The 25,631-nt window shown below is 38.5% G+C and overlaps 1 protein-coding gene across 1 annotated transcript in view; it reads right to left on the reverse strand.

Annotated features, from left to right (window-relative positions):
• PPM1H (protein phosphatase, Mg2+/Mn2+ dependent 1H) overlaps nt 1–25,631 on the reverse strand; it is a 101,538-nt gene that overhangs the window by 53,527 nt on the left and 22,380 nt on the right. Inside the window, exons 2-4 of the mRNA XM_020786029.3 lie at nt 8,397–8,562; nt 6,617–6,961; nt 206–318 (exon numbers count right to left, since the gene is read on the reverse strand). Coding sequence (XP_020641688.1) covers nt 206–318; nt 6,617–6,961; nt 8,397–8,562 — 624 coding nt within the window. The remainder of the gene's footprint in view (nt 1–205; nt 319–6,616; nt 6,962–8,396; nt 8,563–25,631) is intronic.

A 25,631-nucleotide genomic window follows, 5' to 3' on the forward strand; every position in this document is an offset into this window, starting at 1 on the left:
CCAATATAAGAAATGATAATGTGGAGAACCTGAACGAGGAGACGTCACGAGGTCAAACGCCACAGTTATGCTTTAAGAGGCCACAACATTCTGTTGTCTTTGCCATAATACACTAACATGACTATGAATCCCTGCCTTCCTCTCCCCAATATTCATGAAACATAGCTTCAGGTTCTGGCAAAGGCAGGTGCATGCATGTGCTTACCTGCTATCACCAGCATTGGCCACGTAAAGCTTGCCTAGCAAACACACCACAATGAGGGCTGTACAACCACCAGAGATATGGTACACAGTTCTTTCTCGCTCTATCTGCAAATCCTGGGGAAGGAAAAAAGGAGGAGTGAAAATTCATTAGAATTTTAAAATGATCTATCAACAACTGATAAGAGAAAATATTGACTAAAACAAACATGCTGAAAACATGACATTAGGTTTTGTATTTCACTTGCCTTGACAGGATCACGACAATGGAGTTATACAAAAGATTTGCTCCGTAGCAGAAAGGCTTTTATATATTGTTTTAGACATGGCAGGTGATATATAGATTAATTAAATAAATACATAAATAAAAGACAACTGACTGGGGAAGGTATCACTGACATGGAAGACACAGAAGAACAAAGAAAAAGACAGCTAAACAACCATTCCCTCCTTAACAGAGCAAGTGAAAAGCTGATCTACATATGCAGGCGAATAAGGGAGACGAGCGGAAGGTACTAATTTAGACAGCAAGTGGGCAGGTGTGATATGAATAAAAGGATTCCTTGCTAATAAAAACATATGTAGTACATCAATAAGCAGAATCATTCCACCCTCCACTACCACACTCTTTGGCACCTATCTCTGCAGTCCTCCACACTTTGGGGGCTGAACACCTCCAATGGGGAGCCCACTCCATTTGTTAAGGTTAGCTAATTGAAAATAAAGGTCTGCATCTTCTTAAGCTTCCACTGAGTGGAATGTCACACCAGCATAGTGACGTGGGATCATGCCAACGTGCAAGCAGTGATCTCCATGAAGAAATCCTACCCCACCCCTGTGCAATGGTCACTTCCAAAAGTAGCTCCATTCCATGTTAACTGTGTTGGCAGGACTTTCTACTCAGCAAAAAACCAACAGGATATTACTATTTAAAGTTATTTATTTAGGCGTATATTAGGACACTTTTAAATTAGGTCCTATTCCAGAAATTCACCCCCTTACCCATGGAATCAGAATCACTGCCTCCTCCATCATACTCTTTGACATCCATCTGCCCAGTCCCCCATGCCTTGGGTGCTGAATGTATGTAGCAAGGAGCCTGCCCAGCTCGTACAGACTCTCGACATGACTTAATACTTAGGCAGATCAGGATTCTAAATTGCGTAAGGAATGGATACAAGAAGAAAAGATCCCAACCCCCTCAATACCAACTCAAGCAACACATTGCAGAAGTCATCCTCCCAACAGATCATAGGCTGCCAGGAAGGGCAAAAAAGATGTGATATACGAGAGCAAGTTTGTCAGTTTATTCCCGTTCTCCTTCTCATGTAATTATAATTACAGGACTTCTGGATAGGGCTGTGAAGTCTCAGGTACTTCCAGATCCTAGAAAAATCAATCATCCTCGTGGTCCACTAACACACAGCATATTATATATAAAGGCATATGCTTCATTTTTAAAAAGCTTTTTGGTGGAACAGAGAAGGAATGCAAACTCTGTAATCAAAATACAGTATGAATGTGGAACAACAATAAAAAGAGGTGAATATATGATACCATCATAGTGACTAAAATCCAGTTGTACTGTTACACAAAAGATGTAACTCTGTAGACATTACCTGTTGCATACTGAGTCATGGGATTCAGCATGCAACAGATCATGTCTATGTAGACTTGTTAACTTGCAGCAATTCCCCTCCAAAAGTTATACCATTTGCAGAAAAGCTCAATATAATTTCAGCTGGGGGGGGGAGGGAGAACAGTTACTTTTCAGTGAAAGAGAACCACACTTGCAGAAATAAATTAATTTCAAATTTTTCATATCCCAAAATGAAATGCTCACCAATAATCACATGGCTGCATACTGAAGCATGTGCAACCCACATCAAAACCCACAATTGATAACAACTTTGTTAGTTTTTTGTTATTTTTGCATTTTTAATTCCAATACTTTTTCTCCTGAACAGGAGAAAGTCTTGTCTCTGCATTTTTATGTAGCATACTTTACAATTAAAAACAACACTAATTCTCCTTCTCCCAAATGGGAGAACTAAATTTTTCAGAGACAAAATATTGAAATGAACAATAGACTGAAACCCACAATTCGTATTGATAACCATGCTTTAGAACAAGCATTGTGTGGGTGCTAGATTAAAAAGAGAAATGAGGAAGCTATTTTGGATGTCAGAGCAATAGGATATTTGTGCAACTCAACTCAGCAGTTCCTATAGGACTTGGCAGACTTCCCAAGTGAGCTGTAGAAGAGTATGGACTGTAATGCTTACACATCTTGTCAAGAATAACATTGCAGGCAGTTTGACATTAACAACTCAATCCCATTTGCTCTGTTAATAGTGAATGGATATCTTTGTGGTTGGCAGAGTCAAAAAAAAGAGAGCTAAACTACCCTATGAGGCCATCTTCTGGCTCACCTATGAATTGCACCATACTTTCCCTTGCATTTTACAAGTTAATGCCAAAGTCTACAAGCCCAAAGCCCTCAAAGGCTAGCAGAATACTGCTTCTGAAAGCATAAAAGTTGTAATTTTGTTCTCTGCTAGCAAGTTTATTCTTCTTGTTAAATACCATTTTGGAACACACCCCAGAAATGAGGTGCCAAATGATTTGTACAGAATTGATTAAAGTTATGGTTAAGAGGGCTTTTCCTCCTTAAAGAAACATTTGGCCATGCTCTGGGAGAAGATTTTAATTTGCTGTACAAATTAGGTGCCAAATTTTCTAATGTATGTGTTTTTATATCTAGAGCGTGTACATTCACAAGGAACTAGGACTGCTTTATTCAGATGGAAAGATGCTTAAGTGCATATTGTACACAGTGCAGATTACTATCTCAACCTATTTTAGAAATTGTACATATTTTACAGATACTGTATTGTTTTGTGTTGAACTTACAAACCAAGTGATGTTGCTTATTTATTTATTTAAAATATTTTACCCCACCTTTCTCCTTAAAAAGGACCCAAGACAGCTTACATAATTGAAATACAGTACAGTGGTGCCCCGCATGACGACGATAATCCATCCCATTGAAATAGCTGTTTAGTGAAATTGTCGTCATGCGGAATCCGTTTCCCCATTGGAATGCATTGAAACTCAGTTTAATGCATTCCAATGGGGAAAATACCTTGTCGTCTAGGAAAGATCGCCCATAGGGAAGCCATTATGCGAGCACTGATCAGCTGTAAAAATGGCTGTCCTGCGAAGTATGGGTCCGGAAAACACAGGGCAGCAATTTTGTGAAGCCACTGATCAGCTGTAAAAATTGTCATCTTGCGAACGGATCGCGAAGCACGAACCTAATCAATGTCCAGCGAAAATTCCTCATTGGAATGACTGTTTTGTGATTCGCTATAGTGATTGCAAAAGTCGTTATGCGGATTTGTCATTTAGCAGGGTCGTTGTCTTGCGAGGTACCACTGTATTTAAAGCTAAAAACAGTAAGTATACAAATGCAAAAAAAGATCAAACGAATACCACATGAAAGAGTGGCAAAGAAAATCAACATCACAAACATATTCAAAGCAGTAAGGCACAACAATCCATTTAAAAATGCTACTCAGGCAGGCAGGCATTTAGAGAAAGCCTCCTTGTAGAGAAAGGTCTTTGCTTGTGGAAGGACAGCAAAGATGGAGCCAGCCTGGCATTCTGTGGGACGGAGTTTCAGCATCTGGCTTAGATATCTAGCTGAGGAACCTGAGGTTGGGAGTTCAATTTCCTCACTGTGCCTCCTGAAAGAAGAGCCAGCCTGTGTAGCCATGGGTAAGCTGCACAGTCCAAGGGCACCCCAAGAAGATGGGAATGGTAAACTACTTCTGCATATTCTCCAACTAGAAGCACTGTAAAGGGTTGCCGTAAGTTGGAATCAACTTGACAGAATGCAACTATTATTATTATTACTATATATTTTACAGGTACTGCATCACTTTATGATGAACTTACAAAGCATGTTATGCTTTGTATGACCTCTGATGAGTTGTGCAATGTATGAAGGTAGGCAGTCAGTGCTTTGGGGAGCAGGGCAAGGTGGGGAAAAATTAATGTTCGGCAACATGTTGTTATTCTGCTAAGCATCTTGAAACTGACAGTTTTTACAAACACTGCTCTTGACCAGTAGCAGTGCTACCAATCCATCCTTGGATCAGAACCAGAGCCAAGAATACTGCAGCATGGCATGAGAATGACAGAAATCAACATGACCTTTTTGTACAAGTGGGAGCATCTTTCCACTGAAACAGGACACCTCTGGAGTCAAATTTCTCCATTTTCAAACATATCCAATCGTATGTGCTGGAATCAGACTCCCCAAAATTATTAGATTCTGCTTTCCAAACTCCTACATGCATACAGCTATGAAACCTCCTAACATTAACCAATGTAACAGATTATCAAAGATTTCCAAAAATTAAAGCTGTATTTTTTTAACTATTTGGGGGGTGGGGAATCACAGGCTCTTTCAAAAATTTGATGGAAGCTATGTACGCTATTACTGGATACAAACATCTTCTGAAAACCACACATGGAACTCCTAGGAGTCCACAGCTCTAAATTAAGAACTCCTGGATTAACAAATTCATTTTTATTCACTCATTTAGGGCAAGAAAAGAAAATGGAAATGGAAAAAATCTTCATGATTTCTCTCTGCTATTATATAGTCCATTTTTATTTTGGTACGTACTGTGAATTGCCAATTAAAATAAAGATCTTACACAAATGTTAATCTTACTGGACCATCAAATGCTTCTGGCCACAATTTTTTAAAAACAACTAGGTTGTTTAAAAAATGAATAGTTATAATATCAAAGATGAGAACGCCACAAAGGTTGTAACCACAGCAATGGTGAGCACTGAGATTATAAAACAATCTGATTTAATTACTAAAGGCCATTTAATGACTGAGAGGGTCCTAGAAGGAAGAATTCTGCAAAGCCTATACACAGAGCAGCTCTTTTCCCCCCCAATATAAACTAGACCACAGTGGTCAATGCATTCTCAGTAGAGTTGTGCTAAACATTTGTGGGAATTCAAGGGATCAGGGAATGCTGTGTATACAAAAGGTCAATAGGTCAAGAAATAGAATGTTTCCTTTGAAGAGCAAAGCAATGGAAGCTTTCCCCCTAAAAATCTATAGATTCTTTGCTGCTGCAGCTGCACTTCTTGAAACAATCCAGTGGCCATGTCTTTCCCATGCCTCCTATGAAAGGCACTATCTCATGGTTTAGCACTGTTTGCTGTTTAGGGGGAGGGTGGAGGTAGAGGTGGGGGAAACTGGCTGTCTTTCCTCTATTCCTCATCAACAATGCATTCAGAACAATACTATACCAAGTATAGCTTTGTTAAGGGGAGGTACTGTCGCTCTGCTGTCTAGACCTCCCAGAGACACCTGGCTACTCAGGTGTCTCTGGGAGGCCGTTAAGCAGCATCTGAGTACAACTGCGCCCTCTGTTTCCTGTTGTTTGGTAACTGATATGCAGAGGCATACTGGCTAGAATCCTATTGGTATTCATATATGTTTTAGTTAAAGTTATGCAAATTTTACATAAACTTCAATAAGATTTCAGCCCCTTCTCCTGAGACTGATCATGTTGTATAGCCATCCTCACTAGCAGCCACTGATAGCACTAATTCATCTTTTTGATATGAGGATTATCTGAAATACCATCAGCGGTGTAGCAGATTTTCTTTTTTAAAAAGAGGGTGGATGGGGAAAGCTGCCATTCTCAAGGAAAACTTTCTGCCTATCTGAGAATGTCTTAATTTTATTCCCATCCCTTCTGCAAATTGGAAAAAATGCCTCCCACTTTTGTGACCTATGAAGAAGGACAACCATTTGTAAGTCTACTAATTTAGTCTTCATCCCGTGGATCCCTATACAACCCATGCGTGGCAGTTAGGGTGGGTGGGTGACAAAAGTTTGCAGACACTTTGTATTGCCAATAATTTCCTTTGCCAAGAAATGCTCCAACCCTGAGAATGGCTTTGGAGTGGCGTATTTGCACCATCAGATTCTTGCATCCTTCTTCCATTCTCTGGCTGATGTATTTAAAAAAAAGGAAGCTGCCATGGTGCTTCCTAAGAAGTATGGTCTTGCTACTCATTGAGTTCTATAGTGAGCTCCTCCCAAATATTATGCCTCCCAGGAAGGCTGCAGGAACCTAAATCACCCCACAACCCTTTTCTGTGAGAGGCAAAACTGACAGGTGTGCTGATTTCAGTTTCTTAGCTGCAATTCCCAGAATTTTTGGAGAATTCTGGGAATCAAAATCCAAAAATCAAATCAAGAAAACACAACCCTGACATCAGGATATTAATTCTCCTTTTGTTGAGGCCAGGTTATCCACATAAAAATGTGAGGATCCTACTCATAAGGTCACCAGATACAGTAAAATATACCCACCATTTCCCTGAATGCTGTCTCAATAGCTCCTATAATGAGGCATTCATGAGAGATCTTCTTCTCTGTAAAGAAGCGAGTTGGTGGGGTGCCAGGTGAACCTGGGGCTCCCGCATTCCCACGTAAGGAGGCTGCCCTGGTTAGAGTTCTGCTGTTGGTATTCATGCTTTCTGGCTCCTCCCCCAGGCAGGTTGGAGGAGGGATAGCAGAGTTTTTCAGGATATCCACAATCTCCTGTAGCTGTTCCACAACATGGTGCTGAAGGAGCTTTGAAGCTACAACGGCTGCCCCAGATCCAGCATGCCCATCAAATAATGACCAGTAGTGGAAAGTGATGCCATCTGAGTCCTGGTTAAAGAAAGGAAGTATAAAACACAATGTAAGTGTCAACAGGAGTGGGAGCAGGTCAATCACAAAAGGGAAAAGGGCAAGTATAGGGTTCCTACTTATTGTAACCTAAGGTTACTGTGTGAAGAAGGAGAGATAGTAGCACAGATCATATTTTAATGCTGCTTTAAAGCAAAGGATTTAAGTGGGTCATGATTAATTTAGCTCACTGATTTCAGTGGGTCTTCTCTAAGTAGAACCAAGTCTGTTTACAGCCCTATGGTCCTATAATCCAAAGCCCTCCCATTTTTGAACACTCCGCCCTGCCAAAAAGGTTTCATTTCTAAAGGTAACATAGTTTATTTTCTCTCCCATTAGATTCAATGGAAGGAGAAGAGAAATGGAAAGAAAAGGGAAGAACCAGCACAAATTGTTCCCCTTACCTCCCAGTCTAGCCACTGAGAATCAGCAGGGCTTGGAATATACTAGCTGATCTCCCATACGTCTCTCCCTTTACAGGGAAACTCACTCTATGAGGGAGCATTTCAAAGATTCTAGTGTGCAGGTGTCCTGCTGGGGCAATGCCCCTAAATGAGTACAACGCTTGGCTTTTAGCCATTTTCACTAATAGGTTTTAACAGCTGTAACAACATCACAGCAAGACACACATCCTGAAGCCTCTCTCTTTTTTACTGCCTCATATTAACATGGTACACAGGAAGGTCAAGATTATCGATTTTACGGTGGAGGAAAAATTAATGCATACTGAAGGGAGAAAAAAAGAATACTAAATTCCCTATGGTACCTACCATGCTGTAATAGTAGAAATACATAGTCTCATGGGTAACTAGGCATTTAATGGCGGGGGAGGGTTCATCTAGTTTCCTGATTCCTGCCTGGCAGACCAGACTGAAAAATGAAAAGCCTGAATTCTCAAGTAGAGAGCTTTTCCCTGAAAATAAGACCTAAGCTGAAAATAAGCCCTAGTATGATTTTTCATGATGCTCGTAATATAAGCCCTGCCCCAAAAATAAGCCCTAATCGAGTGAAAACCCGCCCTCCACCATTGTGCAGCAACCAGAAGACAATGACATGACTGTATTTGAATAAATGTAGACTGCTGTACTGAAAATAAGCCCTAATGTGTTTTTTGGAGGAAATTTTAATATAAGACCCTGTCTTATTTTCAGAGAAACATAGTAGCAAGGTCTTCATAGCAACATTTCCCCTGCTTTTGGAGAATATATTCTTGGCAGGATGAGAGTCAGTAAACCACAGAATACATCTTGAAACAGATTTCAATCATATACTAAATCAATAAATGGCTCTTCAAATGAGACAAAAAGAATGTTGGTGAAGAAGCAGAAAAACAGTAAAGTGCAAGGTAGCTTTGCAAAGGAGCATTTTGAGAAGGAACCAACAATCTCTACTGACAGGAGAGGAAGCAATATCTTACTGAATTCTCTTTTAGCTGCAGCCCTTCCCCATTTGGCAATGAAGATCTTCGTTTGGCAGAGTTTTTGTTTGGTGTGGAATTACTTCCCCCTGATTTCTTCTTTACAGTAAGCACCTCACAACTGGCTTGGTCTTCATTGTGTGTACTTTTCCCTGCATTGATCACTCTGTTAAGAAAGCAAACAAAAAAGGCACTCCTTAGAAACATATTTTGTTCATACAACTGTTTGTTTTAGGAGTTTAAATGACATCCTTCAATGAAATTCCTATCACTAATTATAAAAATTTTAACATCCAACAAAATTATTTTTAAAAAACTATGGTATACAGTATAAAAATGTAGAAGATACAATATCCCAGACAAAGCAAAATGATGTTATTTGACAATATGTATAAGTTTCTATTTGAATGTACCCATGTTACAGTACTGCAGAAATCAGTCTGAGGAATGGATGGCTTGGTCATGGCTTGAAATCAGCTGGCAGGTCCAAACACAAGCAACTGGCTTTTCTTTAGAAACAGAATGTCGTTTGCAAAGAGCACTTCAATCCAACACTTTTGAAGGGCAATACCCAAAACAGGGTTCCCTCTATCTAACAAAAGACTGCCAGTGTATGGAAAGGTTGCCAAAAATATAGGCTACTGGTGACAAACTTAAACCCATTTAGGCACAAGCTTTGGGTATGACAACTTTAAAGGAAAATTTTTGTTCACACAATCAGAAATACACAGGCAAAAATAGCTTTTTTCCTGGATTTTAAAAAAATATTTTATAATATTTTCAGACCATGGATAAGTGAATCAGTGGATATTGATCCATAGATAAGGGAGTCCGTATCTTTTCCACATCATGAATTATTTCTACACCTCTAATACATTTCTCCTTATTCACAGTGGTCAGTATCCTACTGACAATTTATATGTGTGCACATGAAATCATGTATGTTTCAGTGGCAAATAGCTGCTAATTAACATGATGCCAGCTACACTGCTTGTTCAGAGCCCATTGCACCACCACATGGGCAACCACACATGTATTTAACACTTTTATTAGCAGCATGTGCAACCATGATTGACACTCACTCACAGCTCCTGACACTCAAACATTTCCTCATACAGAGTTGCTCCTACGCCTTGATTATCTGAATTGCTCTCCTCTTCGCCTTATGCAGCTCTACAATATCCTTTCTGCCTTCCTAGCGAAAGATAAGCCAATGCTAGAACTATGAGAAAATGGAAAAATCTCATCTAGGTGCTACTTTAGTAATACCTGACTAATCCCAAAAGAAAAAACATTTTAAAGAAATCTGCTGTGAACTCTCAATTCACACAAAAGGAAGCAAAATGTTTGTGCTTTACCATAAAGAATTCTGGAAGGAAAGTCTGAAAAACCAAGCTTTCAATTTCTACCTGAAGATTTTTACAATGAAACTGCATTTCTCCACAATCTTTTTTTTTACCAAGAAGTTTTGTCCATGTACTTAACTATCGTATTTTTCCATGTATAAGATGTCCTATAAAACACCCTCCCACTTTTCTAACGCAAAATTAAGAAATCTAAGCGGGGGTTAGTAAGTGGAGGGGGAAGCAGGAATCAAAGCGCTTTGATTCCTACTTTCCCCCTCCACTTTCTTCCTCCTCCTTACTTCCGTATATAATATAAGATGACCCTCAATTTTTAATCTAAAGATTTTAGACAAAAGTATCATCTTATACACAGAAAAATACGGTAGATTGTGTGGAAACCCTGAAAGACAGAAAGGCTCTCCCAAAGAGAAGGAGTGTATTACCAACCTTCAGCTAAATACATGAAATCCACACTGTATACAGCCAATAGCTCATTAGCTGAGCAACCTGTCCATCAACAATGGTGGCACATCTGTTGAAGTAAGGCTCACAAACAATACATAATCCTGCTCTTAATCCTCAACATATGGTAGACAGAGATAACTGATCTATGAAATTTGAGGTTGCAATTTAGCTATCATGCCTACTGAATGCCAAAAGGCATATTCATATATTCTAATCTACTTATTTGGAAAAAAATTTACCATATAGAACAGAAACTGCGATGGCAACAGCTACTGGAAGTGCATTTTCACTACAAGGTTAGTTTGCATCTGTGATCCTAGTCTAGAAATGGTTTTTCTTACATATAGTTAATGACATTCAATCATACAACAATTTATAACTAGAGAAGAGGAGGAGGAACAAACAGAAAAGCCACTGTACCCCCTAAGAAGAATTTTAAGAAGTACTAGACACATCTGTGGCCTTGTACCATTAAACAAAACTTAAAATGCCCCTCAATTTCACCATAAATGTGAAGATTTCAGCTTCCTATCACCTATGGTCCTTTGTGAAATAAAATACCTCAATGTATGTCAAGCAGTAGAGAAGACATAAAATTGAAAAGCCCTTGGGATGGATGGGGTCCATAACTTTTGGCAGAAAAAATTAAATTCAATCTACTTACAACTGTCTAGATGTTTTTAATGACGCTGTAGATCTAATTCTACAGTTCTTCACACAAGGAATAACCTATCTCCTTTATGAATCTGGAAACTGTTCTGATTCTAAAAATTATCAAGCTATCACCTCTTTACCCACAGTTTACAAGTTATTTACAACAATTATCTCATTCTCTTTTTTTACTTTTTTCAAATGCAATTGGGGCTGCATTAAGAAATTTAAGGAATTGCTCACTACTGAGTCATTTATAATGAATCAGGTTCAAAAGAAGTCCAGAAATTTATTAGTTGCTTATATTGATTTCAAAAGGCATATGATTCTGTGTCACATTCATGACTTCTTGAGATTCTGAGGATTTACAGAATTGATAATAGAACTACAGTATTATTTTGTTATTTAAGTCTATGACAAAGTAGATGACAAAATTAAGATGAAGCGACCTCTTCTCTAATAATATCCCTATCAGAAGAGGTATTTTTCAAGGTGCTGTTTTGAGCTTTTTGTGGTTCTGTCTATTTTTGAACTCCCTATCTAAACAGCCGAGTGCTAAAAGCTAAAAGCCTGATTATTGGACAAATAATCTCAGTGTTTCACACTGAAAATAAATGGACAATACAGTATTAATTGTTTTGCAAGATCTTCTGAACAATCTCTTAAACATTAAGTCTTACAGTACAAATACCAACATGAAGTTTAATGCTGATAAATGAGCTGTTATTCACATGAAAAGAGGATACTGTATTCTCAGAGGACAATAACTACAACCTCACTAATGAACAGGGCTTGAAAAATTTTAGAATGTCTCACCAGTCAGTCAAAAATTTCACTAGTCAGCATGACCAGATCATAGCCTCGCAATTTATGTTTAAACTTAAATTTGAATTTAAACTAGGCACTTTCTACATATCAAAGACGCACAGCACAGGGATGCATAGCTTAAGAAACAGTTACGAAGACCAGTGGTCCCCAACGTTTTTGCCTCCACAGACCAGTATAGCATGTGGAGGACTTCTGTGGGAGGGGCCATGTGTGCATCTGAGGGGCCATGTGTGTGTCCGTGCATGAGTGGGAAGGGCCATTCATGTGTCTGTGCATTCGCGGGAGGGACTGTGTGCGTGGGAGGAGCTGTGTGTGCATCCGTGTGTGCATAAGAGGGGCTGTGTGTGTCTGTGCATGGATGGGAGGGACTGCATATGCGTCATTGCGTGCATGGGAAGTGTGTGAATGCATCTGGGTATGCAGGGGCAGGAGATCTGTTGCCGCAGCCCAGTCCTGGCAAGGCCATGGACCAGAACCAGTCCATGGACTGGGGGTTGGGGACCCCTGATGTAGACAGCACCCCAGTTACTTCCTGGATAATAATGTTAATAAGCAACAATGAAACCTGTGGCTTAAATTAGGTTATCTTATGATTGAAACGGAGGTATCCATATGTACAGTTCAAGATCACGTCACCTGCACTAGATGCTTTCAGAAAATAATTATGAAGCAAGAGTAAGTGATATGTGTACAGCCTGAACAAATCCAAAAACTTCATTCATCATATAGCTGAATGCCCTAAACTAGCATTAATTAATTATATGTACAAACATCATCAAACTGCAGAGATAGTTTTTCAGAAGTTGGCCAAATCTTGCAGATTACTCACATCTTTTCTTCCATGATATAAACTCCAGCCACTCCCAGTTTTAGAAAATGAAAACAATACTATACTGGAATAAGCAAGTTATCATGGATAAACAGTTAATTTTAATAAGCCAGATATTATACTTCTGGACAAGCAACAACAAAAAATCCATACCTAGTAGAAGATGGATTTCCAACAAGAAGCAACCTCAAAAGTACAGAAATTGCAAAGAACCAAACATTCCAGCAAGAAATTAAAAGAATATGAAAACCAGATAAGGCTGTCCTTCTCCCCATACCAATTTCAGCAACTGGAGTTGTTCCAAAATATTTTTTAAAACTTGCCAATATCTGCTAACGCTTCCTGAAATTAAAAAATCAGTGATTTTTCAAAAATGTCATCTCACCTGCAAATATTAGGATTTGACTCCTAATTTTTACGCTTGGCTCTTTGGTCTACAGTCATGCATGAGCAATGATGAAAAATAAGAAGTGCAATAAAATGATGATGACGACAACGATATGTCGTCAAGTCAATTCCAATTAATAGCAATTCTTCTAGAATTTTCTAGGTATACAGTATGCAGTATCCCTTTTTCTGAGGGCACTTTGGGGCTGTGCAACTAGCTCAAGGTTGTATGAGGCTAGCTTTTAATCCCATGAGACACAGTGGAGAATCAAACTCTCTACCTATGGCTCCACAACTAGATACACAGCTCACTGAACTATTCAGACAACTAATTAGTACAAACACAGTAACAAATAAATTATGAACTTGTTCCCTTGTGTCAGCGTGCTTTACCTACATCCATGTGTAATGCTAAACCAGAATTCTGGAGAACTCTGATTTGTAATTCACAAACAATGTCTTTCACACCAACCAAGAAGTCTGATTTAGCTTTTCCCACTAGTAAGAGTGGATAAAATACAGGAATTAATTATGAATTGGAACCTTAGAGTCATAACAGAACTAAACATCTGGTTTGTCACTTCAAATATAGCCAAAAAAATCTGAATGAGAAACTAACCACAAGTCCTGGATTCAGATTCTGGATTGTTAGGGGAGTAATAAACCAGCTTTGGACACAAAACTATGCTCTTAATTGCTAGCTAGTTCATGGTTACATTAAGTACTACTGCTGGTGGGAATACAGTGCTCATGAAAATGAGCCAGGAAACCTCAGGAATTCTGGCTTTTCATTGTATACAAACATGACCTTTGTTATTCATGCAACGATATCAGAGAACAAAATATGCAAAATTTGCGATGAAAGTAACAGATGGCATCACAAAATATTTCTCACTCAAGGACATGCTGGGATTCCCATTTTTCGATATTCCTGTTGGTCTTTATTAAATCATAACACTACTGTGACCTTCAGAAAGCTTAGCAGGAATGGGTTCCATACACTACCAACAGTTTATTCATGGTCCCTTTGTTTCAAAAATATAGAACTGTATTTGTCACATTGGCTACTTATGCTATCACAGAGTGAATGGCAGCAGGAAGCATCTTGTTCATCCTGTCATAACTAATATGCTGGCTGTTATAGCAACACTTCCAGTCTTGGAGGACCAAAAATTGAAGAGGTCGACATTGTTGCTAAAAGGAAAACTCACAAACTTAAAAACCTCATTCCAGTATGATTCAATTATTTTAGAGTATTAATTTAACATGAGAAGGGCACTTTGCAGATGTCACATTTTCCATGTACTCTGAATTTTTCTCAGCCATGTTGAAATAACTGTAACCTATAAACACAACAAATTGGACAGAAATAAATTCCATCTCATTTAAGTAGATTTATTCCTAGGTAAGTGTGCAGAAGACTGTAACCTCTATACCACCATGATAAAGCAGCCCACTGGTATGGCAAATTGCAGATTCTAGTCTCTCCACGTTCTAGGAATATAATCTAAATGATTTATGTAAAAGTATTTTCAAGCTTTCTTTCATGTTTCAAGCTTTCTTTCATGTTTACACACATGTAAGTTAAACTCCAAAGTCTGACAGTGATAGTGTTAATCTTTTTGATTCAGCTGTCAACTCAGATTAACACACAGCTAATCACATGACTGGAACAGGTCACATATAGCCCATAGGTATAAATTCATGCTTTTTCAAAATATTTTCCTGAAGCATCAATGACCTGCAAGCACCAGCTCTTACTGGGAACTACTGCAGCGAAATACTCCATCCAGTATTTTACTTAGTGGAAAGTATTTAAAAGATGCCTTTCACCGTAAAACATCACGGTAGCACAAATGGCATAAAAACCAAAATAAAAACAAATGAAATCTAGTATATGGCACGCCAAAGAAGGTTCCTTCTAGATTGCTTCTACAAGATAACTGGAGAAAAACAGCAGGAGGGGAGAAACTTAATACATATAAAATTCTGCCGACACCCTCTTAATTTCCTGTTATCAACTGCAATGCCACCACCACGCTCCATAAAAGCAAAATGAGTGGCCAGAGAAACAACATGTTTCCCTCCTACTTAAATTTGAATCTGAGCATATTTATAAAGCTCACCTCTCCTTGAATGAGCTCTCAAAGTTCTTTGCCAGCATCTATACTTACGTAGTCTGATCACAAATCTTCCAGATCAACATATAGAGAAGTCACTAATCTAAATGGAATGAAGAGCTATTCATATTTTCTTCAAGGGTACAATTGCAAATACCACAATTGCTATTCAGTTGCTACTCCTGTGCATGTATTCAACACACAGAGAGAATTAAATTAAGCCGAAAACAGTTCTGCACTGAAAAACTGGGGACACAATGTTTCGTTAAGGTTGCCATGGTTCAATAATCCTTTCTTCCGGGTGCAGATTTTTATTTTATTTTATTTTTTGTATGCCCACAAGCAATAGGTGAACTCTATATACTAATACTGATATCATACATTTTGACTAATTAGTTTTTCCTTTGCTTATCGCACCAGTTCACAGAACTACATGATACAGTTTACAATTTAGTCACGCATTTCCCAACAAGTTCTTGTGCAATGTCTTTATGATAAAGTATTTAGAAGAAATCTACTCTCAAGCCAAGTGCTAGCTTCAAATTAACATTTTCAAACCATCACGGCATGATAATTATAGCCCTCAGATATTTATGTTTCATGCATATGTAGCATACATCATGGCCTACTTATGTTGTTCAAAGACTGATGCAGAGGGAAATTAAAAACACAAAATGACGTTCATTAACAGAAACTAAATAATCCATAAATAATTTTTCATCTTGCTTCCTCCAATCCTAACAGGTGTGCTGGCATGCCTACAGTACACCATGGCATAAAAACTATTACGCAGTTATGCAAAAGATGCAACTTTTAGTGGTGAACTGTCATTTACAAAACATCTGTTGATTTTTTTCTGTTACATGCCAAGTTATCCAACCCAGTGTGCAACAAATAATGCCTATGAGGATTTCATAATTTATAGCCATTCACTGCTAAAAAATTAAGCCTTTTAATAATGCATGATTTCAACCTACATGTGATAACAGGAGCAGAAACTTCTTGCATATGCTTATGCATGTACCAGTGGCAGTGGATCGGTTAATCTAAAAAACTGCCTGTGGTGACACATATCCAAGGCTAAGCTAAGACCTTCTGCTCTCTGATGCTGTACATCCCTGTCCTCTGAAGCTAAGAAGTATGGTTCCTGAAACTGGTGAGGTTATTTGGCAGCTGATGCAAAAAAAAAATCCCAAACACATTTCCCTCCTCCTGCTCTGGCATTTAAAGTACAAGGATGTTATGTTATGTGACATCAAGCTGGAAAACAAGTTAAAGCAATCCTAACAAGGCCTTCAAGGTAACTGTGTATTTAAGGAGTGGTTTGAACCTGTCCCACTCCAACCCCCCAGTGAGTTTCCATGGTCACATAAAGAGTGAAACCCAGGATTCATTGGGTACCCAAAGTACCATGATGATACATTTTAAAAATGAGCAAAACTGTGTCTTTTCATTAGGTCCATAATTATCTGCTTAAGGCAACTATCTCATCCCAACTACAGTAGGGCTGAACTTTAACCATCCTGCTCTATACATTCCAATTAATATCCCTTCTCTATAATGGAATACCCTATTTATCTACAGGTCCATCCTGCAAAATGACGTGTGCTGGCTGCAAGACTTCATGATGGGGGGGGGAGGCTTGGGCCTGACACCATTCATGGTTCCCCACAGTAGAAGGAGCAAGATGAGAAAACAAAGAATTAAAGAATTAGTTTATGTTTTATCTTATCCTCTTTGAAATTTGGGAATAGTACTACTATTTAGGTGGGGGCAGTCAGACTGGGATAAGACTCAAGCAAATGGTCAACCATGCCGCACTCTGAGACCAATGGTGGTCATGAATACTATGACTTGAAGTTAAATTTACATATCACTACAATGCCACATCTCTCTATGTTGCCTTCAAACAGCAGCACTGTGCTTTATGTTGACCAATTCTCTGCTTACATATAAACCCATAGGATGATACATCAAGTATAAGATTTCAAATGGATTAAAGCAGCTTGAGGAACAAAAAAAAAATCAGTTTATGTCTGTATACAATAACAGTGAGCAAGTACCTCTAGGAATCTGAATTAATCCAACTGAAAATAACTGGATTAGCTGTTGTGGTTCTACTTTATTCCAAGGATCCACATAGGATTAAGTCTAAAATGTATCTTTAAAAATCAACTAGCACTGCCCTTTGCCCTTAGATTATTAAAAAGAATTATAGTACAGTACTGCTGTGAGCTTTCCAATTCCCCTATAGGTATTCTGCAGCATCACCATATATGTCAGTTTGGAAAAGCATTAAAACTAGCAGAAAGGTCTTAACATTATAATATGGACCCAATGGTGAATTTTGAGGTCCAGATACTCATCATGATAGTCCATGCTTCCAACGCAGGAAACTGCTTATCTATATCAACAAACCAATCCAAACCATTTCCATTTTCAAAAAGAGCAGGACTTTGCAAAACCAATAGGTCTACATTATGCACGAAACACTGAAAAATACTTGGCATTATAATAGAAATAGCTCGCCGAATATTGCCACTGGGAAAACTGCAACCCCAAATTACTGTGAAAATTTCAGCTACCCTGTTTCTCCGAAAATAAGACCTAACCTGAAAATAAGCCCTAATATGGTTTTTCAGGATGCTTGTAAAATAAGCACTACCCCCAAAAATAAGCCCTAGTTAAGTGTTTTTTGAAGGAAAAATTAATATAACATCCTGTCTTATTTTTGGGGAAACACGGTAAGTAAGGATGGGCAATGAAATCATTACCTCTGCTAATCAAAATGTCCAATCTCATGATCTGTAACTTCATTATACCACTACTGGAATCTAAATCTGTGAACTACATGTCAACATGTGTATTACCAGAGGAACATGTGAGTCACTTTAGTATAGCTGAATAACCACACCTCAGTCAGGAAACAGCGAGATCATTCTCACTCACTGGCCTCTAAGAAGAAATATCAGCACCATGGAAAGGAATACATATCTTCCATGCAAACCATTTACTCTTTAAAGCAGAATCAACAGAACTACTTTAAAATATTTCCCAACATTGCTCCTATAAGAGGGGAATCAGTCCTAAATAGGTTTGCCATTTACGTACTTAATACTTTGCCAACCACTATTTCAACTTTATCTAAATGGGACAGTTCTCTCTCTCTCTCTCTCTCTCTCTCTCTCTCTCTCTCTCTTTATTTATTTATTGGCTACCTTTCTTCCAATAAGAGGACTCAAGCCAGCTCACAGTAAGGCGGCTCGCTGTTGCTAACACTACTCTCAATCAACAAAGCAATATCTAACAATGGCTGAAATTCTGTTACGTAGCTATGTAAGCCTCATGTGACATTACGCCTGTGGTAGCTAAAATAGCGCCAAGACATAACTGCTATCCATGAAGCACTTCTGCCTGCACACTATCCTAGCAAACTACGCAGTCTGTTTGCCTGGGCACAACACCTGGCAAAATTATGCATGTGGTAACTTTATGTCACTTGGCAATAAACTGGATTCTGACTACAGATGTGTTTTCTTCCAACTACTTCCTGGCACTTGATTGTTATTTAAATTTCCAAAGCAAGGTACCAAGAGCTTAAATTCTATGTCAGGTAATATTTAAAATATATTTGTTAAAATATAATTTCACTCATTCCAGGAAAGGCTAGTGCCTCCATTATTTGTTTCCCCATTTTGGTTTTCCTAAAAACTTACATTGCAAGCACAGGCAGTAGTATATTTAAGTAATAATGTCTATATTATAATGCAACAATAAATATAATCTCTGTGTAACACCGAAATTGTGAACATGGCCCTTTGCATGCTACTAGAATCCCTGGTCCATCATAGCCAGGGCTTATGCTGTCTGGAGAATTCTAAGTTACTCTGTCTGTCTGTCTGTCTGTCTGTCTGTCTGTCTGTCTGTCTGTCTGTCTGTCTGTCTGTCTGTCTGTCTGTCTGTCTGTCTGTCTGTCTGTCTGTGTTGTCAAAATGTAACCGACTTATAGCAGCCCTAAAAGGGCTTTCAAGATAAGTGAGGAATTGAAAGACTGGTTTTACCAGCTCCACTCCTCCAGTGAGTTTCCATGGCTGAGTGAGAATTTGAACTTTGTTCTCCAGAGTCCTTGTCCCTCACTCTATCCATTACATCACACTGGTAATCCTGACAATATAGTAGCTAGGACTAATGGGATGGGCAGCCCTACAACATCTGGAGAGTCCCATGTCCCTCAGTCTGATGTAACAGACATTTGCTGTACTGCAACATTTTGTAACTTTTTAAAGAAAAAATGATGGGGGCTGTAGTAATGGAGTACTTCTCTGAAATTTTTCATATAACAAGCACAGCTTAATGCAAGATGACAGAACTGCAGTTATAAATTAATAACCATAACAGATTTTTCCCCATTTCGTGGCAAAGTGTGAAATCAATTTACATTCGATATGGATGGGAATGCCCCATAGTTCACCAAGGTTTAAGAAATGGTATGCTCATAAAGCAAAAAGCACTATAACTCAAAAGAGATTAGTTGTGTCTACAATTATTATACAATAAGGTCTGTACTATTACAGTATTATGGTTATATCTGAAAATGTTTGCCCTTTTCTCTCTTCAGTTTTCTTAGTTATTACACTGATTTTTAGAACATTCACTATGATTAGCAGTCAGTCTGTGGATTACACGCTATGTATTGTGCGGCAGGGTGTTAATCAAAAGGTCCATTTTCTGTGAAAATCAAGAGACAAAAGAAGAACAATTTGTGGACTACAAATATTGGTGTCTCATGCACATACACTTAATACAATACATCTTCAAGTCTTCCAGGATATAACATGAACATACACTTACTCTATGTTTTTCAATGCAAATATTTATCTAAATCCAATTTCTATGATGTCATGGTCACACCTCATAGGCATTCATCTCCTCAATCAGGATGATTTTGTTTATTTACATTTCCATCAATTGAAACTGTAAATTTAAAAAAAAAAACATTTTCTCTGTTGTTCCCAAAACAAATCTTTGTTTAGCAAAAGGACCACTCATTCTAAAAAATATTACAAAGTTCTGGCAACTTAAAGAGAAACACATTTAAACTCAGTTCGGAAGGCTGTTATAGTTTTAGCTTTTTTAAAAAAAGTATGTTTACAATTTGAGCTCTATAGAACAGACTAGTAATCATGATGACAAGACAATCCAGAAGTGCTCATTTCTCCAAGAAAAGCTTTTCAATGCACTTTCATTTCATGGATATCAAATTCAAATCATCAAGACTGATTTCCTAACAGACTAAAGGAAAACACTTCTAATTAGAAATCAGGTTCCTCACAGCTGGTTTGCTCTAATAAAGATACAACTGACAGGAAATCAAGGAGTTGATTTATCAATATAATGGTGGCTTGAGTATGATCAATAGCCCTTGGTAAAGAAGACCCACTGAATCAGTGGGATCTGCATAAGTACTGTATTGGCTGAACACTTTGCAATTAATTCACTGGGTCTACTCAAATTGGGACTACTTTTAGGTCTTTGGTTTGAAAGCCTCATTGACTGGCAAGTTAGTCTGTGCAATAATAACAAGGATTTCTAAATAGGTTGATTGTGCAAATGACACAAATGAAAACAGCAGATGAGAGCAATTACGTACATCCAAATCATTGTGAGGGTATGAGGCTGAAGCAGCCTGCTCTCCAAGGCCTCCAAATCTGGGAGTGGGTGGGAAAGGAGAGCTATTTTCATAGCACTGTTTTAATGCACTGAAGCAGCTTGATAAATTCACATTTGAATGGAAAAATGTAAAGATTTAACACTGGAGATTCCCAACTGTATTTTAAAACATATTTATTTTAACATATGAAGCAGCCTTCCACTAAGCCAAACTACTGCCCATCCAGTCCAACTCTTTCCAGAAGATACCCTAGCTGCCACACTCCAGTTACTCTCTCTCATTTTCATAGTATAGTCCAACTACACCTATGGCAACAATCGAACAGAGCATCAAACACACAGTGTAGTGATTAAAAGGAGGCAGGAAGATAAAGAAATGAAGAATATTCACAAGTTCCAGGGTTGGGGAAGCCCTCTGCAACTGAATAGAAGGGCATAAGAAAGAAAGAAAATGGCAGGCAGGAATGATCAAGATGATAGCCAGCAACGTTTTTTCTGTCAAATCCTATATTCCCTTGTGGATAAACTGTCAGAAACCACAAGTTAACTGGGGCTGGGGGTGGAGAGTAGAACTGAGGTCAATGTGGATAGGCCAGAACCAAAAGGAGGCAAGTTCGTGCCTTTCTTTCTCTCCCTCTCTTCTTCCTCAGTTAATAGCCTCTAAGGAAGAAATAAATCCTTTTTGAACGGATCATTTGGAGAGGACTTTTGCTACATAAAATCAGGCCATGGACTTCAAGTGGTCCTACTTAGGTCTGCAGATTGCCAATCTCATATGTACATACACACAGCCTTTGATTAACCATTAAGAAAAATAAGCATGTGCTTATGGCATCAACAATGGAAAGGGGCACTACAGAATTCTTTTCCTGTGCCAGAGTTACCATGGATCATGGTGGAAATAGTGCACCCTCCTTAACCACATCCATCTATCCAAATCTTTTGGCTCTCTCCCTCCCTCCTTCAAAAGCCCAAAAAAACCCCGCCTCGCTACCTAAAGCAACTGAGTATGAACCAGTAAAAATGAAACAACAGCAAGACCCACCTAGCGAGAAAACTCATGTTTTCAGGGAAATGATCCACCATTAGTATTTGGTGTTTTCTTTTCCTTTTACTTCTGTATTTTGGGAGGTTGGGTGGGGATAAGGATAAAAAGAGCTGCTCGTCTTTTAAACTGATGGCCTCTGTACTACATGTGCAAGCCAAAGAAATAACAGCCACTGTTCAAAATGTTCCCAAAGAGGTTTTAAGTGCTTGTTTGAGCTTTTCAGTTTACAGATTCTGACAAAATCTGTCTACATTAATCAAAGCATGAAAACACAAGATTTGGCCAGAAGCCAGTGATTATATGTATGATTTTGCATACAATACATGGTTCTTCTATGCCACATGCTACGCAATTAAATTACTGTATTTTCATGCATACCATATTTTTTTGTTTATAAGACGACCCAATGTGTAAGACAACCCCCCCCTTTTCTAATCCCAAATTAGAAAAAGTAGGGATCAAAAGGCTCCCTTTTTGCTAAGCCCCGTGCCTTTGCAAAAGGCAAGGAAAGCGGCTGTCAAAGTGACTGCTGCTTTTCCTTGCCTTTTGAGAAGGCACGGAGCTTAGCAAAAAGGAAGGGGGAGCGTTTCTCCCTTCCTTTTTGCAAAAGGCAGCGGTAAACAGCTGCCTTCCGTGTATAAAATGACCCTCAATTTTTTCTCAAATTATTTAAGGAAAAAGTGTTTTATACACAGAAAATATGGTATATGTGTATTATTTGTGTTTTCTTCAAGCTGTGGGACCTGACATTTTATATTCATAAGTGGCACTATAATAGTTTCAGTGCTCAGGGCCTCCAAATGGCTTAATCTGGCCCTGTACAAATATCTGTCTCAGCCCACACACACCCCATGAATTTAAAAAAAATCTGAGGAATATGGCCCTGTGCTGGAAAAAAGTTCCCAATTTCTGAGTTATTCAGCCTCAAAGTATTTGGCAAGATTCTAAGACAAATGATGAACAAGACAACCTCCTCCTGTCCCAGCAAATAGCTTGACCTATTTACATGTATCTATAATAATTTAATATTTATGCCTTCAAGTCAATTCTAACTTATGCCTACCTTTGACAGGTTTTCCAAAGTATGGAATTGCTTACCAGTCTACTAGTCTTCTGAGACTGTACCACTTGCCCACAGTTCCACAATCTGGCTCATCTCCTAGGAGGCACAGTGAGAATTTGAATTCCTGACACCTGTGAGTAGCTAGGTGCCCCAACTCAATGAGTTAGCTGTTTATGGAATCATGACAGCCTGAGAACAAACACAGATATCGCCTCTTTCCCAATTCATCCCATCGTCACCTACAAACCATCTCCATTTGCTGGAAGTGAGAGCTGTAAGGCATGTGGCTTGGCTTGCTTGAAGCTGATGTGTTGCCTCTAAGCTAAATTATGCTGCTCTATAATGAATGCAGGCACAAGAGTCAACCCCCAGCTCTGTCAGCTTTTTTATCTGGAACAGGAGAGGGCATCATGTTGTTGTTTACTCAAGGCAGCAAAATATCTTGGGTTGTAATTTGTCTTGTCTTGTCAGTAATCTGAATATAAAAAACACAAGGCTTTCTGGAAAAAAATATAGCCAACAAGCTATATCTCCCTTCTCATTGAAGAGAGTATAATTTCCCAAAAGAAAACTAAAAATCACCAAAAATTGGCTTTCTAGTGATAACAGTGAATTCTTTTTGCAGAACTCCTATCAGAGTTAAACATGCAAAGAAGCACAAACAAAGAAATAAGCTATTTCAGGAAACAACAACAGCAACATTATTTCTCGCAATGGGAACTGACAGAACAAAAGACATGAAGACACCTATGGAAATTCTATGAGTAAAATTGTCTATAAGCTATGAACAGGGCTTGAAAAATTTTAGAATGTCTCACCAGTCAGTCAAAAATTCACCAGTCAGCATGACTGGACTGTAGCCTTGCAATTTTTGTTAACAAATTTAAACTAGGCACTTGTTCATTTTTATTTCTACATAACAATGCATACAAACCCAAAATAAATATACCCACAGACTTGGGTTGCTTTATTACCTGTATGCCTGTCATGAAGCTTGTATTTTGAATGCCTTTCTTTTGAACATCTCCAGCAAAAAAATAAAACTGAAAGCAAAAGCACCCAGCCTCTTAAGGAGCCATGGTTCCCTACCACCCCAGGATGTGTCCTCATTGGGTTGAAGTTAGGAGCAGGAATCTCCATATTCTCCAGCATGGGACTACTCTACATTCTCCTGCATAGCTATACTGTATATCTATGTATCGCTCAAACTCTCTTCTCGTGAGAAGAGGGCTGTTTTCCTTTTGCAATGGGAAGGGGGAGGGGAGGACTGCAGAATCATTGAGAGAGACGGGCAGAGGGTAAGGAAGCAGAGAGGGAGGGAGCTGTGGCTCATCAAGCAGTGTATTTTCACTCCTCACAGACAAGTGGACAAGTGCATTTTTCAAGCCCTGGCTATGAACAAGATTTGAATCATGTGTCAGAGACAGAGAATCTAGGTATGAATGATACACATGGAAGACTCCATAAAATTCCCAACCTTGATTGCAGCTGCTCCAACATTTTATAAAAATTACTAATTGTATTATTATTTGAGGACAATGTGTGGAGTCATTGGAGAATGTATGACTTGCACTGATTAAAATTTAACAATTTTATCTTATTTACTCACAACTAAGCATCACTTGCCAGTTCAAGTTTGAAACTCTGTCAAGTGAGTTGGGAAAACTATGATATAAATAAAAATTTCATATTTGTGCAGGCATAATGTTCAGCAGAGAATTGTCACTAGTGAAGAAATTGGTGCATGAAAGAAGTGCTGACTTCTTAATTGCAACAATCTGTCATTGAAAGTTACAGTTATGCAGCAGGCATCAAGTAACAAAATTCTGGCCAATGAGACTTAGTAGTACAGGATTATACAATGGGAAAACATTTTCAGAGCCATGTGAAGAAAGGAGGCTGTAAATAATCTGTCCCTAAGCAGTGTAAGACTTTGAAGACCAACAACAACATTTCAAACTGGGCCAACAAGCACAAAAATATTTGACACAACAGCTACAGAATTGATGTTGTATGTTCTGCTTGATTCCAGATACTGTATATGAGTAACTGCTTTCCACATGAACCTCAGTACCTGGGTTCTCTTCAAATCCTGCCCCATATACAGTGGATGGATATGAATGTAGATAGTGCATCCGAAAGTAGATCAACTAGCTGGCATAACAACCTAATTTGGAAAAAGGAACATCTCATCAGTGCTGCTACTGCTGGTTTCCACAGACAGTGTCAACTCACAGAAAAACACAAGAAATGCAAACCTGGTTCTTCCAAGGGATGCAATCCTGTTCAAAACCAGGTGTACCTGTGTACCCATAGTCTGTTTTCCTCCCTGAAACATCTCTACCTTGAGTGGATTAAGCATCATTCTCATCCTTCCCCAAACACCTCCAGAAGGTTCTAGAGTTCCATAATCCCCCTGGGATTTATAGGAAAAGAAAATGTCACCAGCACGTAGCAAAAACAGCAGTCCAAGCCTCAACATGATGAACTGTAAGTGTCTGGGTCACCTCAATAGGAAAATCTGTACACTGAAATGGAGGAACATAACAACCTTTCTTAGTGCCAGAGAGAACAAAATGAAACGATTAATTCAGTAAGTATTTTCTTTTAAAGGCCATGTACAATCCAATTCTGAAGACTGGCTTTATTCACCAAGTCATGCATTTAAATTTACTGCATGCAGAAAAAAAAAATCTAAAATTCAACTCTAATCATATATGCTACTTTCTGCAGTGCATTTACATAATTCCATGTAATTTATTAATTTTTACTGCTCTCTACTAAATGCTTTGAAGCTCTCTTCACATTTCCTTACTGAATTGCCAGTA

This window comes from Pogona vitticeps, chromosome 5, assembly GCF_051106095.1.
Source record: "Pogona vitticeps strain Pit_001003342236 chromosome 5, PviZW2.1, whole genome shotgun sequence".
NCBI classification, from domain to species: domain Eukaryota; kingdom Metazoa; phylum Chordata; class Lepidosauria; order Squamata; family Agamidae; genus Pogona; species Pogona vitticeps.